At 42.7% G+C, this 20,246-nt stretch overlaps 2 protein-coding genes and 1 pseudogene across 3 annotated transcripts in view; 1 reads left to right on the plus strand and 2 right to left on the minus strand.

Moving 5' to 3' along the window:
* The window catches only part of LOC150001403 (perilipin-2-like), a 219,453-nt gene that overhangs the window by 165,080 nt on the left and 34,127 nt on the right, over positions 1 to 20,246 (minus strand). The gene's annotated exons all lie outside the window — the stretch shown is intronic.
* LOC150001406 (taste receptor type 2 member 2-like) lies at positions 3,183 to 4,091 on the minus strand. Its single transcript, XM_090287824.1, is given in 1 exon segment — positions 3,183 to 4,091. A coding segment is annotated over 1 exon segment (909 nt).
* Positions 13,702 to 14,710, plus strand: LOC150001407 (Y-box-binding protein 3 pseudogene; annotated as a pseudogene).

Genomic DNA, 20,246 nt, shown 5'->3' on the forward strand with positions numbered 1-20,246 from the left:
TCTATAAAATGAAATATTATAAAACCATTAAAAATGCAAAATTTCTCTCCATGATTTAAATGAAAAGGTAGTACAAAGTATATACACAGCAGGATCCCCATATGAAATAAATCAACCCACTCACACACATACTTACATACGCATATGCAGTACTTCGAGTCCTGAAAGAATGTATGTGAAAATTTTACCTGTGATCATATTAGGCTCACTTCTTATATTTCTGAATTTCCCAAATTTTCTGCATTGACTATATATTATTTTACAATTTACAAATAATTATTAAAATTATTTTTAAATGTAAAAAAAGTTACTATATTAGAGAATATAATTGACCCAATGATATCAGACCTCAATATGAAGTGTCTTCCATGACTACCTATGTCATTCAGGCACTAGCATGAAAAGGACCTTCAGCGTGGACATGGGATATCAGGACTTGTGGGGCTCTCCTAAGCTGATGCAAAAGCTTATAGGTTTGTTCTATAATCTAAGGAGTCAGTTCCAACTGCACAATTATCCAGAACTCAGGATGTAAAAACTCTCTGTTTTTCCTAGCAGAGAGTTTTGTCTTGCCCCCTTGACCACCTGATCTATAACAAGTGAGGATGGCATAGCAATTTCTCTACTAGATGAGTCAAGTCAAGTGATACTGAAGTGTAAGTTGGGGCACCTATGCTTAGATCACTTCAGTCTATTAGTAAACCAAATATTAAATGAATAAAATAGAAAATAAATAATCTGACCAAATAATAAATAGTCCAAAGATTTGTGAAATATTTCTTAACTGACTTTCTAGGGACATATAGAGAAAGGTTACAGTATGTCATAGGTCATAGGTTGAACGTCATTTTTTGTTATGGCTTTCAGAGTCTACAGTTGCCATAAAAATAATAAAAAAGAAAACCAAACAGAGAGGATACTGGTATTAGAGACAGAAGAGCCAGGTTTCGATACTAATTTTACTATAATACCAGTTGTAGTTGAGTGACCTTAGCTAAAGCTTATTTTTTCAAGTGTAAAATTGGGATAATTCTACTGCCTACTTTACAGGGTATTCTGAAAATGAAGTAAATGATTGTATGTGAAAATATTTTGTAAAGTAAAAAAAAAAGAAGAAGAAAAAAAAAGATCACACACACACACACACACACACACACACACACACATACAGTTTGGTTTTTTCATCCTGGCAACTTCTAATCTACTTTAATTACAATTTATTTACAATTAAAAAACTACACATCTTTTTGTTTTCTAAGAGCCAGTGAGAATGTCACAGGTTCAAATAAATACCCTGAGATGTAAGATATTATAAAAACTTTTTCTTCCTCAAAGCAAGACTATTCAAGATCCTTAAAGAGCAGAATCCATTCGAATTTAGAAATAGATTTCAAAATCTTCCCCTAGATCTTTACGTCACTTGCTGCCATCATACTCCAGATGACATTCTCAGTTGGAGAGAATTAAGACACTAGTTAAAGGGTTAAGACACCAGCTGAATGCTTTTCTGATGAGCCTTCATAGTCAGCAACCTCCCCCAACTCTCTCGGGGCATGTGTTTAACACTGCTGAGAGTTGAAAAATATTTCTTCATTTTGTAAAAAACGGAGACCCTGAATTACGTGTGCATATGTAACTGTACAGCATGGGGTTTGGCCACTTGTCGCCCTTAATTCACATGACCCAAAGATTTGTGTTGAACAAAACAGGTTTTTATTAACAGGGTTCCAACTCTGGAGGGCTGAAAGAACTCCAGCTCTGAGCCCTCCTCTCCCACAAAACCCAAAACTTCTCTTGCTTCCCGAAAGGCGATAAACCAAAAAACCGAACTCAGAAGTTCCCCTTTTCCTTATCTGTCCTTAAGCCAGCCACGCAAACAGATCTCCATCCTCTCTGGAGTGTGCACTGTGGTTTCAGAGTGGCCATCTTCTTGCAGCAGCTCTCTCGGGATCTGGGGTGCACTGCTCTCAGTCCCCATGTCGCAGTCCGGGACCCATGTGCCACCCTGCATGGGATCATAGTGTCCCAGAGGCTGGAGCCCAGTAAGGCATGCATCCCAGCATGGGACCCAGCCTCCAGGAGTGGGCTTCCAACAATGTGGGGCCCAAGCCTCTGGTAGGCCTGGCATCTGCCAGTCCCACCAATGCTCCCATCCACAGGGGGTGCAAGGGCCAGAAACTCAGAGCATCCAAGTGCACCTGCTACCAAAAGTCCCAAGCCAAAGCTCCATGAGCCAAGAGCCAAGAGGGAGCCTGCACCAAGCTCCAAAGCAAGAAAGCCCCAAACCAAGACAGCCTGCTTCTCCCTGCCTTTGCTTTAAAAGGGGCCCTCCCAAAACTCCACATGCACAGGAAGCCAGCGGGAGCATCCAGCTTTTTAACCTATGGCCAGGTCTGTCTTTGCTCCTTTTCCAGGCACGGGCAGAAGCCTCCACTCACCCTCCGTGGGGTGTCCAGCCCCGACAGCTCACAGGCGCTGTGTACCCTTTGTCACAAGCTGGTAGCCTCAAGGCTGTGTGCTACTAAGCTATTAAGCTCCAGGCCTGGCTGTACCCTTTGCAGCACCCTGCCTTTGTGCTGGCTTTCTGGACCTGGGATCTGGCCTACCCTGTTACGTATGCAAGCACATACACAGCTTCATTTGCACCTCAGCATTTATCAATCTAAATTAGTAGCAAATCAAAAGCAAAAATAAGACATTAACCTGTATATCTGGGTACATTGCCTTGACATGCCCTTTCAACATATATTTTTCTTTCAACAAAAATTGCACTCATGACTCACTTTGAAAAGCTGTTATTATATTGTTATATTATTATATTGTTCCAAGTCTTAGACTAACCAATGTGATTTTGCTTATCTGAAACAACATTCTCAGTGACCTGGGAAGACATAACAGACCTATGCTGGTCAGCCAAACAAAGTCTTAGTATTTTATTCTCATTTTTGGCACTCCAACAGAAGTGCTAGTTATTAAAATATGCCACTACTATAATATTTTAAAGTACGTAGCCCTAGAAAAAGAGATATCCTGCCCATCCAACATGTCCTGGGGGTGGGAGATGGACAGGGAATTGCCAGAGAGAGCACACAAAATCCATCTAAAGTAAACAAAGCAAAACACAAGTCCATTGACCCCATGTCAAGAAAATAACGATATGAATATATTGGTCCTCCTTTTCTTTAATTCCTTTTGAGGCAGAGGAGTCTCCTGAGTGGTTGCTGGGATTTAGAGTTACTCAAGATGATTATAACTGAATGGCCAGAGGGATATGCTGCCATTATGTCTTTCACCACAAAGAAGTGCTGAGTTCCGTAAGGAATACTGAAGGTCATGTTTGCCATGAAGGCAGCAAAATAAGAGATGAAGAAGAGAAAGAACGTCAGCACTGTTCTTAAGGCATTTATATGGACTTCCATGCTCACACCTCTGAAGCCATGAGATCTGTTTTGCATCCAATGAGTGTGCTTGCAGAGAGAAACGAGTAACATACAAGTGCACGACACAAAGACGGCCAGAGGGAATACGAGTGCCAAGTTGACAAAAAGCACTTCATTGGTTTGTTTTATCTTGAATTTAGACGTCGTCAGCGTGGCATTCCTGAGGACACCATTCGCCACAGTTTGAGGGTAATCCAGTTCGATACACAGAGATGCAGTGGTCACGGAGGCCAGCAGGCTTCCCAGAAGCAGCCAAGGCATTAACTTGAGGATCCTGAATTACAGCCAAAGAAAATAGGCCTGGGTGAAGCCTATTAACTTGAAGCAGTAAAATACAGAAAGGCAGGTGGCAAACCAGAGACTGACAAAGCTAAAAAATATCCAAAAGAATAACAGCGTTGCACCATAAATTTTTGTCTGATAAAGGAGTGGGAAGAACACAGAGAAAAAACTTTGCACCATTAACACAATTTGGAGACCAAATCTAGAACCCCCTATACATATGAAAAGGAGTTGCATTGGTGTTAGTTTTCTGCTTTTGATCAATTCATTATAGCTGATGATTATAAGAAATCCATTTACTGTAATCCCTGTAATAAATTCTGCTGACATGATAATAGCGTGAGAAATAGCTGATAAAGAGGAGGTCATGTCTCCTACCACAAATCTTAGTTCTTCCTTGTAGATGGTGTTAAATACCTCCTCCAGATGATCTTGTAGATGGGAATATAGCCTGAAAAATCTGATTCACTGCCAACTCCTGGATCATAAGTACAGTCCTACACTAGACTTTTCCCCTGAGGAAGAAAATCAGAGAGACTACTTTTTGAATCTGATGCCCTTCAGATGAAACTATGGGTATGCAAAACCAAAGATTTGAATGATGGTTTTGTCTTCTAATTATATCCTAGGAAAATGTTGCCATATTGGCATTTTTCAGTTCTCACTCTTATACAATTTTGCCAAAAATATGATTATAGAGGTTTTACTTAGGTTACTATTATTTCTTTTCTTTGTTTTTTTTCCTAATGGCAAATGCCACATCCTTGGGGCAGACAACTATTTCCTATTATTGCCCTAAGTATACAACCTCCATATACTTTTTTCCTGATAATAATTCCAAGATCCTTTAATACATTCCCCGACACCTCAAGCCCACCAGACAATTTCTTCTCCACATTTCAAAATCATTTCCTGGGAACTAACTTTGTATAAGAATCTTGCCTTCTCCTAAGTGACTGTTTATAATTTCAAAGCCTTGGTAGAATTCTGATCTGAGGGTCAGCAAAACAGTGATAAAACCAGTACATAATTAATCCACATCTGACATCATCCAATGTTCAGGCTGAAGAGTATCATATCAAAAGTAGATGCTACAGAAACTTCTAATCACCAGCAGAGGGCATAATTATCTGTGTGTTAAAATGAGCTTACTCTATTTCAAAAACTTTAATCACATCACAGGTCAAATGTAAATAAGTCATTACTACTTCATAAAGAAGACATGGTGCTCAAAGGGCTTATGGTTCAGTGGCAAGGTCATACTAAGCACTCAACAAATGCTAACTATTAATATTATTACATGTCTGTCTTCATACTGTGTTTACCCCAGCAAAAAAATAATGACTCTATTTAACAGTTTAAATATTTTCAGTAAGAATTAAAATTGAAAGGGCATTGAAAATAGATAAAACGCAAAGAACTAGACTTGACACGCATTGCCAACATCATTCATGGTGTTTAGCGCCTTCCAGAGTCATCCACAGAATGTATATTCACTAGCCCATGAAAGCCAATGTCAGTGCTAAAATCACCTAATGAGTAATTTTTTTTATTATGATAGATGTCCACTGCTTTTGCTTGTACTGTCGCAAAGAATGTATGAATATGTCCAAAATATGTATGTCTTATTCTAGTATAACAATAAAGATTTTTTAAAATTTCAAATATCGTTATCTGATAGGCAGTATTTGGGGAGACAATAATCACATTATCTTCTTCATTCCCCATAATTCCTTTTCTATGGTCCTTTCTCTCAATTTTCCATGGTAAACTAGGGCAATAAAAGATGATATGGAAATTCTTGATAAACAAAAAAATAAAGAAAATAAAAATAACAAATCGATTGTAACCAAGATTAATTTCTCTGACAATTATATTTTATAAAAAGCAGTTCATTAAAAAATTTAAATATTTATAACAGCTACCTCAGAATGCACATCTACATACTATGATACATAAATCTTTAAGAAAATATGAAATCACACAAAACATTTTATAAAGTTATTTTGAATCTGATTTCTTAGATTAAAAATTAATTTGTAATGGGGAATCTATACTCACTGAATGTCCAAGTGATTTACAATCCTTTTCCTGAGCCATTTTCAAACAATCTTTCATTTGTTACATTCACACAGCTGCAGTTGGCAGCGTGGTCTGTGCAGTATATAATTCTGCTGAAATTTGAATTTATCCAGAACTGACTTCATTCTGAAATCTGCATTTCAGCTCTTATTTGCATCCCTAAACACAACAGTTAATTGAAGAGAAAGCTTAAATTTTCCAAGAACTATTCTAAAGATGTAATTGATGTTCGGCCACAATTTAGCTGGTTTGTATTTGCATTTGTGATTTTCCTGTCACGTGGACTGTTTTGCATTTGGCCTTACTGAATCTAATTTTGGAAACAGCATTTTAGTGAAGAGCTCTTTCTCAGATCTGAGAAAAGTTAATTGAGACTAAGAGAATCTTGAAGTTAATAATTCTTAGGTTTCTTCATTGATCTAGAAAGGCATTGGCCAAACAGAGATTTTTTTTCAAATTAAACCATCTCTAAAAACTTTACTAAAAATAAATATTTTTAAAAACAAATAACAGAGGAGGGACAGGGTGCAGGGAAACAAGAGGGCTAAAAAAGTGAGACAACTGTAATGGAAAAACAAACAAAAATTTTTTAGTGGGGGAAAAATGAAAATATGAAGAATGGAAATGCCAGTTCAGTGAATATTAGGACAAAGATTTTCCTTCACGTTGTATATTTTTCTCCCTATTTGATCCCTCCAGAGTTTGGCATTCTAAACAAGTAAGTAATGACATAAGTTCCTTTGCATAGAACTAATAAGACCAGTTGTCAACAGAGGTTCTTTTTTTTTTTTTTTTTTTTTTTTTTGACCAAGTCTTTGACTGGAATGTCAAGCCTAAAAGAAACATACTTGAGCTCAGATTGTTACCAGAAAGCCCTGAGGAACTGGGAATGACTTTCAAAGGTAATAAAAACCCGTGAGATAAAAGGCCTGGTACCATGGTTGGTTGTGCGGTCCACAGCAATCTTTCCAGGGAAGGAACAAAGGTTGTTTTCCTGAAAGATGGCTAGAAGGGACCTTAAGGCACAAGGAAAGACCAGAAAGACTTGGAAAAAACAGGTGTGTACAGGCAAGGATGAATGCCAGATATGTGGCACAGCTTCTGTGCCCTGAAGAACAGACTGAAGGTCACCCCAAATATTCCTTGGGTAAGTTCCAGCAAAGCAGAACTAAAGATCATAAGTGATCATTTGCTGCTCTTGTTATGTTTATGCAAACGAACAAGATAAATTAAAAATGGACTTAATGTAGTCCCTTTAAAGACAAGGAGGGTAACCTTAGGGAGAAAAATTATTATTCAAGGAAAATCACAATGATCAGTAGTAGAGTATAAAACAGGGCAACTAACCGTCTTAAAAGTTTCTTCTCCAGACGTAGAGACTTGTTTGTGGGTTATGTTACATAAATTAACACGTGTTTTTTGTTTTCAATGGACATAAGCCTATGATCGCATTACCTGAGTGATTATCTGTACGCATAAGCCTCACTTAATCCTCTCTGCAGCGCTGCCTCCTGAGACTCAACGGTTTGGCTGAACTAAATGGCTGGGTTGGGGAAGAATGGGGTGGTCTGTGGGCTTCACTTTAAAACGGGTTTCTCTTTTCTATCCTAATGGCTTGGACAGAAAAGGCCCAGAGGTCTGAGAGGGGGAAAAACCTAAACTATTTACCTCAGCCCAAACTAAGTATAATGGGCAAAAGGGTTTTGGACAGGCGAGATGTGCCTAGCACACCTTCTTACAAAGAAACCTTTTTTTTTTTTTTTCCCTAATATGGAACATTGAAAAATTAATCCCTGCCTTTTGTCATCTAGTAGTTATGGATTGAATGATGTCTTTTAACCCTTTTCGCCAAATCTGTTGCCCCCAGAACACAACAAGGACACCAGCCTGTTAAACCAAGCACGCCGTTGACCGGGGACAGCCAACTGACCTGGAGTCTGCACGATCCTTCCCCATGTGGGAAGGCCACCCTCCCCTCCACACCCCCACTCTTATTAGGGTTTTCTGGACCCAAGGGTAGGTAGGACGACGACCATGTCCAGCTTGGAGCAGCTAGAGGAGCTTGAGACCTTCGCCCATTGTCCTTTACAAGATTACAAAGGGTCCTAATATTTGAGAGGGGGGGGATAGTTAATTTTTACGAACCAGGGGTATGGACTTGGGGGGGACTGCTGGGGGAGGGGGGTGCTGGGTGGAGGGGAACAAGGGGGAGAAAATTGGAACTGTTGTAACAATATAATCAATAAAAAACATTAAAAAATAAATAAATAAAAAATAAAAACAAATAACAATATCTACCAAGAGACACTGTATATTTATAATCCATTGAGCAAATTTCAGTTTAGACATCGATATATATTCTTCTAAATGCTCACGTGAACCTTGAAAATGGGCATTCTTCCAGTGGAGTTTTTTGTTTGTTTTGCTTTTGTTTTGAATAACATGGTAAGAGTCATCTAGTTCTAAAACGACGTTCATATATTGCTATACAAATTAGGATGAACTTTAAATATTGATATTAGTTCCAGGTGTTTCCTGTGCACAGAGATTAGCTTATTTAGTTCTTATTGATTATAACTGCACAAATGTCTGAATTTTGAAAACAAGCACATTGAATTGCTATTACTTTCCAGTGCTTTGGTGATTTGTGAATCGCTAAGAAAATTGAAGCTTGTTTTCATTCTTTAGTTGAAAATATTTTTGTTTTCAATTTTTACTACCCTTGCTTTGGTATTGAAGTTTTGCAGAGATATTTGGCTCTAAAGACTGAATCCATTTTGGGGCCTAATTAATCCATTGAATTAGCTTATTTCTATAAAAAACACTGAAAAAAAATTTTTGGCCTTCTGTAGAGAACTGACTCAAAATTTCACTTACAATCTGTCTTGTTGTCATTATATGGTAATTGGAAGTGTAAAGAGGAGTCTATGTAGCTTTAAAAGACCTCTTTTCACACATTGGCAGTGTTTGGGCCATTCTCTGAAACAAGTATGGAAGATAATAGGAGAAAGGCAAATTTGGGGGAAGAATGTTTTCTTTTATAAAATTGAATAAGTATTAAATAACGTAACAGACACAGACAGAAGAATAAAGGCTTAGTTCAAAAGTCAGAGAGAAGTGTTTAGAATGGTGTAGTAATGAAAGTAAAATATACATCCTATGTATTACACCTCTATACTGAAAAGGATTATAGCCGCCTTCAGAGGTCTAGTATTCCTTAGTACACATGTACAAAATCAGGAAAAGTGGTTGACAGCAGGAAATAATGTAGTAGCATAGATGTACTCCCTCAATTAAGACTTTCTAAAATATTTATAAGATAATAAGTAAACTGGGTATTTAAATGATACAATCTTTACCAAAATACTGAGTGCAAAAAGCTCATTTAAATTTAAAAAAACTTCTAGTATTTGTAGAAAAGTTATCTCTGTTGTCAAGATAGAAAACTATAGTCTTGATATGTTTGGTAACTTCCCTAAATTTAACCAGACAATCCATGACAAAAGTAGAAATGAGCTTGGAAGTCCATATATTAAAATTGATAATTTTTAAGTGTGCTAACAGTTTCTCCATAGTTGATCTACTTAATTTGCTGAGATATAAAACAAATTTAACTCCAAATCATGGTTTAGAACACACATAAGAAAAAGTCAGGAAAGACTGCTATTTGGCCCGTTTGGGAGGCCAAATTATTGCAATACATTTGAATAAACACACAATGTTTAGATATTTTGCCAGTGATCTGTCCCTTCTTCAATGTGCTTATATTCATTTTATCAATATGCATTCCATATATGAAGAGACCAAATTACAGGGTAAGACCCTTTAGATTTCTATCACTGCTCTGGACTCACAATGAAAAGAGAGCAATTTGACAGAGATGGTACATTCATACTACTTTTCTGATCTGTAAAAGATAAATTTTTAAAAGGAAAGATTTGTTGCAGCTAGAAACCAATCAGCAAGCATTTAAAACTCCAACACCTCATTTATCTTCTTTAGCATTAGTATGGTAGTTTGGGCTGCCTCTAATTCAAGATCGCTCTGTCGGTCTGTTCAGTTACCACGTGAACCGCCGACGGAGACCCGTGGTGGTGGTGGGGGAGGCGGCGGTAGCATTAAGTGAGAAAGGAAAAAAGACAACGAGGGGAAGGGGGTGTCAGGGTTGGACGACGCTGTGACACCCGAGGCCTGGTGGCGGCGGTGGATCGGGGCAATCAAGGCTGAAGCAGCCAGGGAACGGCGGCGGTCGGACAAACACACTGACCGAGCCGGGCGGTGGCGGGAGCAGCGGGAGGAGCCGGAACGATGCCGGCCGTGAGCCTCCCGCCCAAGGAGAACGCTCCCTTCAAGCGGATCTTAGTAAGTGGGAAGCTCCGGGCAAGCAATGGGAAAGATTCCGCCGGTGCATGGGCCTGTCACCCTTAACCTCGGCCCGACGGGCACCGAGCCACCTCGGCCCGGGACCCCGCCTTCCTACTCCTAGTCAGGCCGAACGAACTCTCTCGTCCCCTCCTTGAGGTTCCCGCTTCAGCCCGTGCGCGGGGGACCCGAGGCTTCCTCCTCCCGTCCTCTTGCTTCGGAGGCCGTGATTCCGGACTAGGCCCTGGTCTCCCAGCTTCTAGTTCGCCGGTTTCTATACGCCCCACGGAGCAAAGGGAGGCGAGGCCCGGCCTCTAGGAGAGAAGCCGGCAGTACGGGCAGGAGCCACGGCCCGGGTGGTGCGGGAACCCTGCCGGCACCCTTGGAAGGAACAGGTGGCGCGGATGCAGCGCAGCTCATTCATTGCCCGAGCGCGGCTCTCCCCGCGTGGTCTGTCCCTCCCTCTTCCTCTCCTCTCGGGATTCACCTGTCCCCGCCCAGAGTCACTGAATGACCCGAAAGGAGGGAAAGGCAGGAAGGAGTTCGGAAGAGAGAAGGAAGCTTTCTTAACGACTACCTCCTTTGGGTCAGGTGCATCCTGGAGTCTTCAGCTCCTCGGCCCCTCTCTCCCTCCACTTAGAGCAGGGAAAAGGACATTTATTTCTTAGTTTCGGAGCGGGAAACGGCCCCACCCCGTTATCCTCCCGTGGAGGTGGGGCGCGTTGCTTGGGGGCGGTCCGGTAGGAAGTGAAAAGTTAAGCGCTTTTAGTTGAGATGTTCTAGACCCGGATTTTTCTTACAAATCCAAGTGCATGAACACCGATGGAAAAATGTAGCAGCAGAGAAAGAGAATATAAGAACTTTTGAGATGGATCTTTGACGCTCACTCAAACCCACTTACGCATTTCGAATGTGTGCGGTCTTTCTTTCTTTCTTTCTTTCTTTCTTTCTTTCTTTCTTTCTTTCTTTCTTTCTTTCTTTCTTTCTTTCTTTTCTTGGAATCGTAAATGCAATATTCGGAGAGACTGTGGTACTGTAAAGGCAATGATGTTTGGAGGGACTGTTTATATTGTAAAATAGGTGCTGTCGCCTTGGCGCTATAATTAACACACCGGAGCACATTTGTTGTTTGGCACTTAGTGTGTGGGTTGCCTCTTTCAGGCAAACGTTTCTTCTGAAAGAATTAACAGTGTTTGCCCAACTTAAGACTTAACGTTTGGAGTGTGTTTATCAAAGTGTTTGCTTTTTTCTCTTGCTGTTTAAATTTATTCAGTTGTTTGGAAAGTAGAGCAACTCTGGGGATCCAGTTTTTCTAGAAATAAGAAAGCAATTCATGTTGAACTACCTTCGAGTTTACGAAAATACTCATATGCCGTACAGATTTAGTCGATTCATGTTGAAAAGCATCAGAAAGTGACGTCCGATACCATGTAGCTCTCAACTTCCTTGAAACCCTTATTGCCATTTTTTAAAGACTAATTGGAGCGTAGGTGGGACTATAGTATAGTTTTGCCAGAACAGTTTATTTATTTTTAAACTGCTTAAGAGACTAATTGGTGTGTAGGTTCAACTATAACATAGTTTAAGAGTAGCAATTTGTATTTAACCACCCCCAAATCTCTATTTTGAAAAACTTTAAGCTGAGGCAAGAGTACAAAAAGCACTCATAAACCCTGTACCTAGATTTAATATTTAACATTTTGCTAGATTTGCTTTCTTTCTCCCCATATATATAAAAGAGTTCAAAGTGAGTTGCAGACATAATACTTCATGCCCCTGGCTGGTTTGGCTCAGTGGATTGAGCGTCGGCCTGCGAGCTAAGTGTCGCTGGTTCGATCTTCCAGTCAGGGCACATCAGAGAAGGAAAACTCTGACTCCAAAAAACCTCCGCTGCCTTGCAGCATACCTCTTCAGGGGAAAGGCTAAGGGAGTAAACCCCGACAGAAAATCCGGAGCCGGAGTCCCTAAGGCGGTTTGACGTTGTAGTCAACACCGGCAACTCCTGCGGCGCACCTGAAGCCAAGCTGTATTGACTCCGTCTTTCCCTTGGACCCTTCAGCTGCGAAGAGAGGGGGGGGTCTGCTGCATGGGCAACAGCAGACCCTCCATATCACCCTGCCCAGGCTCCGTAGCTTCAGCTTCACTGGAGAGGACACTCCAGCGTCATCGCAAGATGTCGATTCAACACGGGAGGAGACAGATACCGGGTCACTCCCGAGTTGGACTGCACAGCCATTCTCGGCGGTGCAGATAGACTCTTAAGAAGCTACACCATCGTCTCTCGAGACGGACGGCTGCCGATGAATTCAAGATCAATTTCCGTCCTTTGATTCCCTATGTCCTTTGTTTGGAGAGATTTCAAAAGCTTAATTAAATGGTATTTTTTTCCTTGTCTGAGATTTAACTGATGTTACCCTGAGACATTTGTAGAAAGTAAAAAAGCTCTGTGCTCAATTTCAGTGATACTGACATTTCAGAAGAAATCCTGATGAATTGAAGTGGCAATATATGAACCTTTCAGAAGGTCGTATGAAGCAATTCATCTACAAGTGGAGAAAAAAGAGTACAACCCTCCCTTGATTTACATATGGATGTGGTCAGGTGGGCCTTCTGTGTTAACTCAGAGAAAAAAGCATTATGTTCACAGCAGTGTGTGTAAACTAAGCTTTCGCAAAAGGTATCTACATAAAAAATTCCAACACTTTGAGGAGACATATTTCTTCTGATCCTGAAATATCAAGCTAGAATACTGACTGTGACATCTAAAAACTAGTGAATAAAGTAAAAATTCTTCCTCTTCCATACCTGTAACTGTTGTATCAAATCACTCAATAGTTGTTGATCAGATAAATATGACTGAAATTAAGAAGTGATCCTATTTTTTCTAAGAAGCTTAAGAATACACATTATATTTTTCTAAATTTAAAACTATCATAAGTTGAAAATTATTTATTTTTTAGTTTTTCTCTTTTTTGCTCAATTCCTCTGCTCCCCATGACCTAACAACCACCCCAACAGCTGTCAGCCTGCTAGCTATCTGTGAGTCTGTCTCATCTTATATTACTATCGTATACTTATGATAATTAATGAACCAATATTAATATATTATTAACTAAAATCCATACTTCATTCTGAAAAAATAAAAATAATATGTTAAAAAGGCAGTTTACATGAAGATTTCCATAGAGATTTGAAAAACAATTGGTTTTCAGTTTTTTCCATCTTGATTCACTTATATGGAGGAAAACTGGTTCTTTGCCTGTTGTAAACTCATGAACTGCTATTCATCCATCAAAAATGGAAGGGAGAGTAAGATCCAGCAAGGAGCCCGAGAGCAAGAGCGCAGCCCCAGAGCTCGAGCCGCCTCGGCCGCGAGACCCCACCCCGGCCGCCGCCACCGCCTCCTGCGCTTCGAGATCTGCACCGGCCTCCCCGAGAGCGCGCCCAGCCCGCCGCGACCACCAGCCGCGCTAACCGCCAACCACCAGCCAACCAACCGCCACCGAGGTGCCCGAGTGAGAGCAAAGGAGGCGGCATGAGCGAGGCCACCACCGCCGCCGCGGCCCCCCAGGACCCCGCGCCCAAGAGCCCGGTGGGCGGCGGCGCGCCCCAGGCCGCTGCCACTGCGCCCGCTGCCCTCGCCCTCGAAACCCCGGTGGGGACGCGACCCCCGCAGCCCCAGGCTCTTCAGCCCCCGCTGGCAGTGAAGACGCGGAAAAAAAAAAGTTCTCGCCACCAAAGTCCTTGGCACTGTCAAATGGTTAACGTCAGAAATGGATATGGATTTATTAACTGAAATGACACCAAAGAAGATGTATTTGTACATCAGACCGCCATCAAGAAGAATAACCCACGGAAATACCTGCGCAGCGTAGGAGACGGAGAAACTGTTGGCTTTGATGTGGTTGAAAGAGAGAAGGTTGCTGAGGCGCCAATGTGACTGGCCCAGATGGAGTTCCTGTAGAAGGCAGTCGCTATGCTGCCGATCGGCGCCGTTACCGACGTGGTTACTACAGCAGACGCCATGGGCCTCCCCGTAATGCCGGGGAGATTGGAGAGATGAAGGATGGCGTCCCAGAGGGAGCACTTCAAGGTCCAGTCCACCGAAATCCAACTTACCGTCCCAGGTACTATAGGGGACCTCCTCTCCTGCGACCCACCCCAGCTGTGGGAGAGGCTGAAGATAAAAGAGAATCAACAAGTGGCCACTGGTCCAAAGCAGCCATCTGTTCGCCGTGGATATCGGCACCCGTAGACCTATCAGCGTCGTTCCCACCCTCCGAATGCTCCTTCACAAGATGGCAGAGAGACCAAGGCAGGTGAAGTGCCATCTGAGAACCCTGTTCCGGCCACCGAGCAGAGCAGTGCTGAGTGACACCAGGCTCCCCAGGCACCTTCACCATCAGCAGGTGACCTAAAGAATTAATGACCATTCAAAAAATAAAACAAAAAGCAGACCACAAACTTACCAACACCAAAGAAACATCCAAGCAATAAAGTGGAAGACTAATAACCAAGATGTGGATGTTAGAATGTTTACAGCTATTCTTTACAAAACAAACAAGTACAAAAGGAGAATATCAGTCAATGTTTCCAGCAATTTGCCTGCACAGAAGACAAGGGAGCAGCCTCCCCAGTTTCAGCACCCACTAGGTGGGTACTGCGTCATAGCGGCCGGGCCTTAGCACGATGCAGCCGTGCCGCACCAGTGCGGTTTGCACAGCCATGCTGTATGACCCTCGAGCTGTTTGCACTACATGAACTTTCCTTCTTCACTGCACCTCAAACTGGGGGTTTCTGTTGGCGTTTCAATTGACGCCAGGGACCTCCGGTTGACATTCCATGGAGCCCAAGGTGGGACTCTGAAGCCAGGACTGGATCTCCTGACACCGCCCTGAACCGAACTCCTCGGAGGAGCCTGAACAATCCCTGTGCTGCAGTTGTCTTCCTGGAAGCAGCTAAGCAACGCGGGAGCTGGAACTGTGACTCTGAATTCAACTTGAGACTGATTGACCCTTCACGACATCCTGTTAATTAGATTTTAGTATCATTATCTCTCAATTTAGAGGGGTTCAATGTCACTTTTAAGGTCAGACAGCCTTTGACTGGGAAAGCCCGGGGTGAAGCCCTAATTGTCGAAAGCTGGCGCCTGTGCTCCCCCTCTGCTTAAGCCCGGTTTTCAGCTTCACACAAGCCCTCGCTATTTGTAGGTGCAAAGGCAGGAGGGAGCTCTTGGAATGGTGGTTGTTTAGAAGCCTTCAGTCTTGGGTAGAGGTGCAATGAGTGGATTAGAGTCTAGAGTGTGAGGCTTTCAAGGGCAGAATTAACAGTGATGGAAATACTGAGTGTGTGATTCAGAATTATGGCAATTAGGATACAGTTATGGCAGGTACTGAGGGACTCCAATCCCATGTGACTGGGACGCTTCTGATGGCCTGAACATCTGTGCCAGGGATCATGCTGGAGCACTGAGAGACTTCATCCCCGCAAGACCCACCACCATGTTTGCTAGAAGAACAGGTTTTGATGTCAACTTTTAAGGATGTGGGAAATGGTGGTTGATTCAATCGTGTGGCCAACAACAAAATGCACCCAAACAAATGTACCATTCTATACATAGTAATAGCCAAGACAGTTACTCTTTCAAACTCACAGTTGTGCCAGACAAACAGCATTTTGAAAAAAGGCGAGCACTCTAGACCAATGGACCAGTCCAAACCCACTGAAATCTCTGGGCACAAATTATTACAAACACACAGTATGTAACACTTCAGACGTAGTCACTTCTCACACACAGGCAAGCTCAACATCTTGGCAATCTGATGCACAGTGAGAGCTCCAAACACACCAAACTCTTAGGGCATCTTAATTTTCTTGTCTAACCCAAGTATATACTAGGAATCACATACCCACTTCAACTTCCAAAGAAGAGAGCCAGACTGGAATTGCTTTGAGATCAATTTATAAGCTCTTTATTTTTTATAGGAACATTCTTCGTCACCAGAATAAGCAGGAGAGGTGGCCTCAGACACCTCAGAAGCCATGGGAAGGCTTCTGATGCTGAGCTGGTCTTTGTCACCTTCTCCATGGAGCGCCATGGCCTGTGCCGAGAGGAGGAAAAAGTAAGAGAGACTAGAAAGGGCTGTCACCAGTCTTAAAGTGTTTATCATTAAGGGAACCTTGGAAGTGACCAAGTCCAGTTTCCCAGTGGATGCAGAAATCCCCCCGCGGCTCCCTCACAAGGGTCACTGCAGCTTTGCTTGGACAGCTCCAGTGCCACGGAGAGCACTAATGTGACTCACCAGTGAGCACCCTCACGCTTTTACTTTATGCACATGTCTCAGCACTTCTACAAACCAGATTCCTAAAGGGAGACTGCTTGTCAAGAGCACGTCCATTTTGCACTCTGAAAGCTGCTAACAAACTGTGCACCTGCGGACAAAGCACGCTGCATTGCCACAGGCTTATACAAAAATCAGTTCATGGCTCAAATGGAGAGAGGGCTTTCTCATAGTTAAAATGTCCACAGTAGATCAGACTGTCAGAGTCCACAGTGGGATGTTAGGGTTCCAGAACAGACTGGGTGCTCAGGATGCTGTTAGCAGCATTACACCACTGGGTACAGGGTAGGAGGAATGGCATCGAAGGGACCTCGGGTATTCAGAAGCACTCAGGGACCTCCCTAATGTGGCCAGGCCTCCACACAGTGGCTGAGCCCTCCCACATGCGCTGTTTCCCCCGTCAGCCTAAGGGAGCAGCCTAAGAGCTTCAGCTGCTCTCCTGAAGCACTCGGGACCCTCTCTGAGAGCGGCTGCCAAAACTTACTGGTGGGCTCGTCCTGTTCTCTGCCTCCAACGCAGGTATGTCCATCCTGTCGCAAGCTGGCACGGCGTGAGCACTGCTGTAAGCCTCCACTGGCGGTCTCAGGAAGAACACCAGGTCTTCCCACTGTGCAAACAGATCTCCCTTTGCATCTGAAGGGGGGCACAATTGTAGGTAAAAAGAGCGGCCAGTGGCTAGCTTCAAGTGGAGCTGTTGTTTTTCATGGTTCTTAATGGATAAGGTGACAAGCTTCAAAGGAAGCAGCCTGGTTAGCTTCAAATTGTGTTTTCTTTCATGGTTCTTAATGGATAAGGTGACAAGCTTCAAAGGAAGCAGCCTGGTCAGCTCCAAGCTTCTGGACTCGCGTCCCTTTTCCCTGGTGTGTGTGGCGCCGACTGCAGAGCTGACAGCAGGTCGGGCCAGCAGCATGATGTCAGGTATGACGAGGTCGGAGCTGCTGTATGCGATGCCTACAGTGATGGTCTCTGCACTGTTGTGTATGTTGACCACCTTCCTGCTTTTGGTGGTCTGGATGAAGTTGCTCTCAAATACGCGAATGCCTTTAAACATGGCAAATTCTCCCTTGTGCAGCTGCTTCTGCAGCTTCCCCGTGCAGCCACAGAACATGGGCAGCACGTGGCTGTTCTGGGCGCTTCTCTGTCACCCATGTCTCCTTCATTAAGACTGCTGCACGTCCTCTCTGGGACCTCTACCTTGGTCTGAACGTCAGCCCCTTGCAGGACACCTTTAGAAGTTTTTGTTGTCCATTGTGACCTGCAGTCAGCTGTGCCACACAGCACGGTGTCCTGGTCCCCAGAGAAAAGGACAGTGTCCTCCTGCAAACAGCCACCCCCACAGGCCGCAGCGAGCACCACATTTCTACATGCTTTGCTATGTGAAACACAGGTATGCTTCCAAGGCCATGTGTTCTCATGCAGCTGCCACAGGCGATGGTATGTACATGATTAGCATTCACAGGAAAACAACCTTTTATTAATCTATAAAGGTAACACTAATAGGTGACAAATACTTAAGGCTTTATAAGAGTTAAATATAGTTTTGAGCCTTTGTTACAGAAACAGGGGTGTTCCAAAAAACCCCAGAGTTTCTGGCTGAGGGATAGGGAGAAAGAAGCAGCTTTTAGAATGCCTCCACATGCCTGAGGCTGGTGGCTAGTGTCTTTTTTATGCAAAATGGCTTTAATGCATCCAAAGCCTCAGGTAGATGGGAGGGGACTTGGACCAGGGGATGGTATGGAAAAAGCACACAGGGCCTGCGTGAGGTTCTGTGAATGGTCAGAACTGGTTACCGCACCCACTGCATCAGAGGACGTAGTCAGAGATTTAAGAATAAGTGGCAGACATCTTAGCCAGGCTGACTGTGCGGATTTAACTAAGGCTGTGGCTGACTATGTGCATTTGACTAAGGCTAAGGCTGACTGTGCAGATTTAACTGAGGCTGAGGCTGACTATGTGTATTTGACTAAGGCTGAGGCTGACCGTGCGGATTACAAAAGGACTAACTATACAGTTTACAAGGAGGCTGAGAATCCACGAGGTTCTGGATTAAAAGCTGGTGGACCCCATAACACAGACAAGGTCTCCCCAGTCAGGATTGGGAAAGGGTTTCTCTGACTTTTCTAAAACTAGCCTGGTTTGGTAGGGGGGGGAGGCAAGGATATGTGTTTATGGGTGTCTTAAAGAACATAAGACTTAACAACAGAAATCCGCAAATAACTAAATCTATATAACTGTTAAATAAACAATTCTTTTTCTTTTCACTAAACTCTGGTATTGAGAGTTATAATTTTGGCGGCGGGCAATCGGGCCCCTAACTAAAGAGCCCGAGGGTTTGTTTTCAATTGGAGCAGCCCAGGGGTTCTGTAACACCTTTGCTTAATGTTTTTTCATAATTATCATAGAATTCCTGTTAAATATTAACTTCAGTCACCAAGTTTGAATTTAAAAATGTGCATAAAAGTTGAACAGGAAAAGTTTTTTCTAAGACTCTCCTTACCTTTCTCAAGCCTGCATTTAGTCGTAGATGTCTGTAAACTGCTTTCTCACAAATTCAATTATTGGGCTTTTTTACTTTTTTCCTGGAAATATTGAGTTTGCTATTTGTCACCTACAAGGGAATTAGTATGTTATGTAAGGTAAATATTGCTTTTATTTTTCAGCAATAGTTTTTATCTCAGAAAAAATATCATTAGCTTTTCTTGATTGTTCTTGCGTTATACAGATAAGTACTTGAAATGAAACGTGACTTGTTCTTAGATTGTAAGTTTCCTTATGTTTTTCCAAAATAAATCTAATCTGTGTACACATAATTGCAGTTTGAAAAAACTATGTGCAACACTTATAATTGCTTGGGTATAATTTTGTCTTTGTTTAAAGTATATTTTACTGATTATGTTGTTATAGTAGTCCCGATTTTCTCCCCTTTGCTCCCCTCTGCCCAGTAACCCCTTCCCCCAGCAATCCCACCCTCTTTAGTTCATGTCCATGGGTTTTGCATGTAAGTTATTTGGCTTCACCTTTCCTATATTATTCTTAACTTCCCCCTGTCTATTTTGTACCAACCAATTATGCTTCTTAATCCCTGCACCATTTCCCCATTTCTCCCCCCTCCCCCTCCCAGCTGATATGTCTCCAAATGATCCCTGTACCTGTGATTCTGTTCCTTTTCAGATTTGCGTAGTTGAAGTTTGTTTTTATTTTTTAGATTCAGTTGTTGATAGTTGTGAGTTTGTTGTTATTTTAGTGTTCATAGTTTTGATCTTCTTTTTCTTAAGTAAGTCCCTTTGACATTTCATATAATAATGGCTTGGTGATGGTGAACTCCTCACCTTGTCTGGGAAGCACTTCATCTGCCCTTCCATTCTAAATGGTAGCTTTGATGGATAGAGTATTCTTGGTTGTAGGTTGCCTTTCATCACATTGAATACTGCTTGCCAGTCCCTTCCTTTCTGCAAAGTGTCCTCTGAGAAATCAGCTGATAGTCCTATAGGCACCCCCCAGTAGGCAACTCTCTGCCTCTCTCTTGCTGCCCCCAGGACTCTGTCTTTATCTTTCACCTTTGGTATCTCAATCATGATGCGTCCTGGTGTGGTCCCCTCTGGGCCAGCCTGCCCGGGACCCTCAGTGCTTCCCGGACCTGTATGTCCATCTCCTTGGCAAAATTTGGGAGGTTTTCCTCATTTGTTTCAATTATTGCTTCCTCATTCTGCACTTGTTGACTGTTTTCCTCTTCCTTATG

The sequence above is a fragment of the Furipterus horrens genome, unplaced genomic scaffold, assembly GCF_987537825.1.
Source record: "Furipterus horrens unplaced genomic scaffold, mFurHor1.1.pri manual_scaffold_9, whole genome shotgun sequence".
In the NCBI taxonomy this organism is placed as follows: domain Eukaryota; kingdom Metazoa; phylum Chordata; class Mammalia; order Chiroptera; family Furipteridae; genus Furipterus; species Furipterus horrens.